This window comes from Penaeus vannamei, chromosome 16, assembly GCF_042767895.1.
Source record: "Penaeus vannamei isolate JL-2024 chromosome 16, ASM4276789v1, whole genome shotgun sequence".
Taxonomy (NCBI): Eukaryota; Metazoa; Arthropoda; class Malacostraca; order Decapoda; family Penaeidae; genus Penaeus; species Penaeus vannamei.
In genome coordinates this window covers 6,648,443-6,656,838 of record NC_091564.1, presented here as the reverse complement: position 1 = coordinate 6,656,838, position 8,396 = coordinate 6,648,443, and the positions used below count along the sequence as shown (strand labels likewise).

At 32.9% G+C, this 8,396-nt stretch overlaps 1 protein-coding gene across 1 annotated transcript in view; it reads left to right on the top strand.

Annotated features, from left to right (window-relative positions):
* Positions 1–2,193: 2,193 nt before the first annotated feature.
* Positions 2,194–8,396, top strand: part of ND-18 (NADH:ubiquinone oxidoreductase subunit 18) — a 10,336-nt gene continuing 4,133 nt past the window's right edge. Inside the window, exon 1 of the mRNA XM_027374690.2 lies at positions 2,194–2,292. Within this exon, the coding sequence (XP_027230491.1) occupies positions 2,231–2,292 (62 nt within the window). The 5' untranslated portion in view covers positions 2,194–2,230. The remainder of the gene's footprint in view (positions 2,293–8,396) is intronic.

The window sequence follows — 8,396 nt, the reverse complement described above, 5'->3', positions numbered from 1 at the left end:
AGTTCAAAGTATACTTGATTATTAGGGCAATGACAGTATCAGTCCTTTGACACTATGAGGTGCAAAATCTGTATCCAACATATTACCAGTATACAAAATCAACAAACTGGAAATAATGATAAAGAAAAAGAAGAATTTACTCAATCATGTCGATTCATTTTGAAATTAATAGCAGCAACAGCAACATCTGCAACAAAAATGTAAAGAATGATGATAGTAATGACAACAATAATAATGATAATACAGTTATAGATGCTGCTACCACTAATGGTAATGATAATGATGAATAATGGTGATGATAATGATATTGACAAAAAGGAAATACGAATAACAATAGTAAGAGTAATGATGATGATGATAATGATAATGATAGTGATAATAACAATAACAATGATAGTAATGATGATAATGATAATAATAAAGATGATAATGCTAATAAAGATGTTAATGATAATAGTAATAATAATGATAACAATAATAATAATGATATTGATAAATAGTAATAGTAACAATAATGACAACAATAATGATAATGATAGTGAAAAGTATAATAATAATAATATTAATGGTAATGATAATAACAACAACAATACAAACAATAATCATAATAACAATCATTATAATCATTATCATAATGATAATAGTAGTGATTGTGAGGATAACAATAATAATGATAACAAAAAAAATATACAAGATAGAAGAAAATCAAGAATAATTTAAAAAGAAATTATTATGATAAGAAAGGAAGGGAAAATGAAGAGGGTGATAATGATGATACTAATAACGATAACAGTGATACAAGTAGTAGAAACGATAATGATTCAGATGACAATGAATGATGATGATAATAAAAATTACAACAATGATAATAATGATAATAATAATGATAATAATAATAATATAAATCATGATAACAAAAATGATAGTAGTAGTAGTAGTAATGATAATAATAATGATAATGTAAAAACAATGATTGTGTTAAAGCTAACAACAACAGTAAGAGTAATAATCAATCATGATAACAATGATGATAACAATAATGCTGATAATGATTATATTAATGATAACAACAACAATGAAAATTATAACAAAAAAGAAACTTATGAAAACGATAATGATAATGATATTCATAGCAACAGTATCAATGATAATACTAATATTAATGATAATAACAATAATGATGATGATAATGATAATGACAATGATATTGATAACAATGGTATCAATAATAATACTAATATTAATGATGATAACAATAATGATGATGATAATGATAATGGTGATGATGATGGTAATGATAACAATAATAATGATGATGATAATAATTATAATAATAATAATGACAACAACAATAATAACAATAATAATAATGATTATGATAATAATAATAATAATAATAGTAATAATAACGATGATGATGATGAAAGTAATGATAGTGATAATAATAACAATGATAGTAATAATGATGACAATGATGATAATGATATTAGTAATAATGATAATGATATTAGTAATAATGATAATGATAGTAATAATGATAATAATAATAATAATAATGATTATAATAATAATGATAAGAATGATAATGATAATAATAATAATAATAATAATAATAATAATAATAATAATAATAATAATAATAATAATAATAATAATGATAATAATAATAATAATAATGATGATGATAACAATGATAATAATGATGATGATGATAATAATAATAATAATAATAATAACAATAATAATAATAATAATAATAATAATAATAATAATAATAATAATAATAATAATAATAATAATAATAATGATAATAATAATAATAATAATAATAATAATAATAATAATAATAATAATAATAATAATAATAATAATAATAATGATAATAATAATAATAATAATAATAATAATAATAATAATAATGATAATAATAATGATAAATAATAGTAATAATAATAATGATAATAATTATCATCATGATAATAACAATCATAACAATAATAATGATAATAATGATAATAGTAATGTCATTATTATGATTATCATTATAATTACTACTAGTAATAACAATTATTATGATTATCATTATCGTAACGATTTCAATGATTGATAATTATATTGATGATAACGTAGCAATGATAAAAACAATGAATATTTATATAAAAAAAAATGTCTCCAAAAAAGAACCGCCGCCCCAGTCGCAGTCGATCAGCTGTTCTGTGTTGTGGTAAAGATGGCTCTCAGGTTGGGAAAGTCCGTATTTTCCCTTATTCCTCGTGCTACAAGGCCCCAGGGGTGAGATTTGTATAGAATTTGTTTATCTAATTGAATTACTGAGAATAAATAGTAGGGGTGAGATTATAATTTTGCTTTAGTTTCTTAGTAAGCTTCTTTTCGTGTTGTCGAGACCGGGTGGTTGGGTATGATGGGTTTATTTGGGAATTTAATGTCTGTGTGACCGGCTGCCGGAATAGGAGGTTTTGTGGCTGACATGAGATGCAATTTGATAATGTCTGTTATAGCTTTTAGGTGGTTCAAGTGGGTAGAATAAAGAGAGGAAGTTGAGGTAGTAGACCTCAATTAGAAATCGTATTTCGATTCTTATTTATTTTTTAATTTTATAATTGAAAGATGTTGATTATGTATTTATTCAAAACAATGATCGTGAGGAATAGGAAGAAAATCAGGGTAGTAGCCTTTTATAAAAAAAAAAAAAAAAATGTAACAATAGTCAAATCATGAAATCAAGGTCCTTTTCACCAAAAAAAATTTGTTGGACAGCTCTTTTGAATTTTTTTACACCGGAGTATATTTCTCGTCTTTAACATCACATACATTTTGGCACTTTCAGGTATTCAGTATTTGAAAGACTGGCTTGGCATATACTAAATTTGAACTTGATTGTACATCTCTGGCTGACAGGATTCTCTGATGCCAGTATGGTGAAAAGAGAGCTGCACTGAATAATTACCTCTTTTGTTTATCATCATCTATGATTCTCTATTTGTGTGGCTAAATCCACTTGCCAGTGTAGACAGATCATGTACACTTATCTGCACATGCACCATAATAATTACTTTTGTGTGTGTGTGGAGGGGGGATTGGTTCCCGTCATTGACACTCAATGCCACTATGTATGGAGAAACAAAATAATCTTGGCGCCAAAGTGTGAAGCACACTAGTTGTGACAGAATTGTAGTTTTCTATGAAATTCAGATCACTCTGAGAAAAGGCCCAGGGAGTGGGCAACAAGCACAATATTAGTCCAATACCAAATCAAATGTAATTGAAATTCACACACTTACACTTACCAACACCCTCTTTGGTGTTTGTTAGAGCATATCTTTGTTGTTCAATAAATATCATGTATTTATTCAAAACGATGATCGTGAGGATTAGGAAGGAAATCAAGGTAGTAGCCTTTTATAATAATAATGATTTTTTTTTAAATGTAACACTAGTCAAATCATGAAATCAAGGCCCTTTTCGGCAAAGATTTTTTGTTGGACAGCTCTTTTGAAATTTTGTACACCGGTGTATATTTCTCATCATTAACATCACTTGTGCATTTGGTAATTGTTGAAGACCGCGACGCACCCTCGCAGAGACTAAGTAAAAAAAAATGATGTTTTTCTGCATGAAATCCTATGATTTCATCGATTTTCGGTGTTGTTTCTTTTGCGAATGAATCGTTCAGGAGATCGAGTACCATTTCTCCATCGACGATCTTGATTTGATAGTCCCGTTAGCAGGGGAGGGCATGAAGTATATCAGGGAAATTATGGGGTAAAACAAGCTTAAATAAGAAGAATATCGATCAAAAATGCGTAAAACTAGCACAAAAAGCGCTTAAAATTGGTCAATGAAACTCTACGGATGTAACCGCCATCTTTGAAAGTTTACGGACTGACGCGAAATAAATAAAAAAAATCTACGGGAACCCAACCCACATTTCGGCAAAAAAATCTACGGGAATTCACACGTTCCAACCCCAAAAAACGTATTGACCAATAAACCAACCAACCTAATATATCAATATAAATTGCCGTGACTAGGCGTGCCCTTCGGGCATTGCCCGAGGGGAGGGTTGATGGGGGGCAAGCCCCCCAATACCCCCCAGGACACATTCTCTCCACCACGGTATGTACGGCAAGACAGAGCTGCATTCACACCGTAAAATAATAAACCAAATACCTTTATATCCAGAAACGTGAAACTTTCGTTTCTTTGTACTGTTGGGATTGCTTCGATTTTAATCACCTTTTTCGTCCTTTGGAGCTCTTGATGGGCTCAGATATAAAACTGGGATGGTTACTGAAGTCAAATTATTCTTCGATGCCACTGTAAAGGTCTTTAAGAAGAACCCAGAATCAACACAACATTGGAAACGCAACATTTCTCACCGGCTTTCAATCTCGAAATGAGCGGGTTGGTGAGCTGTCAACCTGTGGCTGGCGCAAGAAAGTGTGAAACACTCGATGCGCAGGATTCGATATGAGGGTATAGATAAATATAAAAATATGCAATTGAAGTATAATAACATTACTAAAAGACTTTAAAGGTAAAAATGTGTACCAGCAGACACAGATAATTAGCCAAATATCGTTTTGACAAGCGCGTAATGATACACGGACTAGTTCGCGAACGCAAAAATGCGTTCGTGGGTCAGTGTCGTGTTTTTCCTAGCAAGGTAAACAAGCTCATCGACTTTGAATTTGAAAGGCGGCCGCGCGTTATATTTTCGTCATTTAGCGGTGACTATAAGGCCGGTGCATCTTAAACTATACGCTATCCCCTTCTATTTTTCCCGCTCTATAAGATGGCGGTGTCCATTTTCCTCTATCTACGCGCGTCGCGGTCTTCAACCTCTACCGTGCATTTTGGCAAAATATTAGGCCAATACCAAACCAAATGTAATTGAAATTCACACACTTACACTTACCAACACCCTCTTCGGTGTTTGTGAGAGCAGATCTTTGTTGTTCAAGGTGGAGAATATAATTATCAACTACATATGATTTAAAAAATTGTCCAAATCTGCTCCAGCAACTATTATGGCCCATGCACAGATAAGTGTATATGGTAAGTCTAAACTTGCAGGTGCTAAATCTAGTGATGCTGTGGCTTTCATGCCCCTGCAGTGACAAAGAGACATCCATTATATTAGATATATAATAATAATAGGAGAGGTTTGTAAGGTTACTTGACAGTTTAGCACCTAATGCAGAACTAGTCTGAGCTCTCTTGCTTAATATTATACATAATGGTCTTAAAAACTAAGGTTTTTCTGTCACAGGTCTTAAAATGTCTTAAATTTGCCCAAGGCACATCTTTGTTCTCGTAAATGTACGTATCTGTTACGCTTCACTAACTTGCTGATCATGGCTTGATCGGAAATCATTTTTCCATAACATTAGACCTTGACCTTGACTGTTTACCTATGGGCTGTGTGCAGAGAAAAAAAATTCTGGTGCACAATTTATCCAAGATGCGATGGGAAAATCATGTCTGGGTGATTTTTTTCTTGATAAGTAGACCTACACATAATGAAGTGTGTATTCAGCAACAGGTGGCTCCAGGTCTTAAAAAGCAATTGGTATGTCTTAAAGTCTTAAAAAAGTCTTAGATTTCATGAGCTTATAGCTGCAAGAACCCTGCTACTAAGCCCCAACTTCACTTGCTAATCTATGCTGAGATACTGTCTTCTCTATGACTCACATGTTTTCATGTTAATATACTGTATCATAGGATGCAATGACCATTTTCTTATTTAGAAATAGATCTTTCACTCTTTGGGAGCAAAGAGTGGATATATTTGCCAGATTTCAGGGTAATTCTAAGTAAGAGCCGCGCCTATTTTTTATTTATTTATTTATTTTTTTCTTCTACCCCCATCAATCTTGGGGGACCTGTGGGGAATCGGGGGTTGAAGGGGGGGGGGGGACACACATGGGAGAAATAGTGGAATGAAAAGTGAGAATATTGAAAAAATCAAAAACCCGAGCCAAACTTCGTAATAAAAAAGTGAAAGAAAGCGTAAAAATGAAAAACTCGAGCCAAACTTCGTAATAAAAAAGTTAAAGAAAGCAAAAAAATGAAAAACCCGAGCCAAACTTCGTAATAAAAAAGTGAAAGAAAGCGTAAAAATGAAAAACTGAGCCAAACTTCGTAATAAAAAAGTTAAAGAAAGCAAAAAAAATTAAAAACCTGAGCCAAACTTTGTTATGACTAACTGAAAGAAAGCGTAAAAATGAACAAATCGAGCCGAAATTCAGATTATCAATAAAAGAAAGAAGAAAATATATCATTAAAATCTAAATAGTTGATAAGTGTGTAAACTTTTCGTTCACCCGTTCCTGCAAGATGCACCGCGTCAATGTCAGTGTTGCTGAAATGTCAAAGAAATTTCTTAAAGATCACTGCACAAACGAAGCATACCTTCCTAACCCCTTATCGGGGGCAAGCCCCCAGACTCCCTTCTCTGGGATATTTCCCTACCGGGGGCAAGCCCCCGGAACCCCTTCCCTGAGGGTATTTCGCCGTACAGACGCAGTATACCTTTCTAACCCCCTAATGTGCTTTCCGGCGGCCAAATTGTGGAACTGCGCGTTTTGCGTCCCTCCACTTCCTCTCAATGTTATTTGTATGGGCGCCTGTTTTGGGATCAACAAAATTATATGAATGATTAACTTTGAGTTGATTGAAGCCCTCTTCCTCTAGACTGTCATAGGCTTTCCAGCAGTCTGAAATTATTGTGGTCCCGGGTCGCTCATAGTCTTTAATAATGGTAATCAGGGTGGCCGAGTCCCTTTTTTCAACGGGGACGAAAAAAAGGTCTTTACTTTCACAGCAAAAGCCACCAAACACCCACTGGCCCTCTATTACACGCCCTACATTGTATTTTCTCTTGCCAAATTTACTTTCATCAATTTTGACTGTTTTTCCTTGGCCCCCAATCAATGCACTGTTTATCATACACCAATATGTAAGCAATTCCCTACAAAAACTTGGCCAATCGTTAATTGAGTTGTCACTAATTTTCAATTCATTTCTAATTTGTTCATAGGAAAATCCTTTCCTTAGAAATAAATTACAAAAGCGTAAATTGGTTTCAACGTCCAATTTTGATTTATCAAACCAGGTGCCTTTAAAAATTGTTCGGGAAAATGCACACCGGCGTTTTTTCTTGTGCCCTTTAGCACAAGATTTGTCGCAGCGGAAGTCTTGTCTTCGGTAGTCTATTCTACATTCACTGCCACAATTTGAACAGTTCAATGTTTTCAATATGATACTATGATCACGCACATAAGCCAAAAAATTTTCTGTATTTCCCACAAATTTCAGCACAAAATCACCATACCCATTGTCACAGCCAGGGCACAAAGTCATTGTCCCTTGTGAACACCAAGGTCACTAGGGTCGAAATGTCAAGTGTACTCTCAAAAAGCGCGGTCGAATCACTACCGATAGGATTGTGACATTAACCGACAAATAATTTAAGATATCGTAAATTATCATTTATCTTAAATCACATATATATACAGATAAATATTATGAACATATCAAATACAAGAAATGTAATAATTGTATTATCAAGTGTTTTAAACATGATACAAATTTACTGGGGATACGCAGCGACATCTATGAACTTTTCAGAAAGCTCGCAGTATTGTTTACATTTGAGATGGTTTGAGATAACGAGGTTTGTGGACTCTGTTTTATCTCTTAGAGAGGAAACTTTTGAATTTCAATTAAAGCACAACCTTCGCGCTCCCCACATTTTTATTAACTTCACCAATATGTACGAACACTAGTCAATAACAGTATTATACTTTTCTCGGTATATGTAGCGCGGACGCCTCAATTAGTATTGCCGATTTCAATTTACAATTCTCAGCGAATGGCTGATTTACCCTTGTGCCTGTTAAAAAAGAAAAAAGAGAAATGGGGCCTCTCTTTTTAACCAGCGGCAGTGGAATCTTTCTCGTCTGTTTGAAACAGAATGTGTAGGAATTCCCCCCAATGAGCAGCAGTGTAACTAAATTAGGCCTAGTGATTCAGAAGTAAGTCAGAAGTCCAAAAACTAAATTTGATTTGAGGGACAAGTGGTACCAATAAAAAAAAAAAAAAAACATATTCTTATGATGAGGAGCATTCTTATTTTTCTTAACATAGGGGGAAACCATGAACTTCTTTAAATAGATCAATCTTTTAAAAGGGGAATGGGCTAACACCAATTTTGGGGGGAAAAAATGCAAAAGGCTTTACTAAATTTAGTTTCCTGTATTCTTTTTTTTTTTTCATATTCATGAAACCCTTCTTTATCCTTTGAAACCCATGGGGACTGTTGGAGTATAAAGATGCAAGGGAGATGTAAAAGAAAGAATCATTTTGCAGTA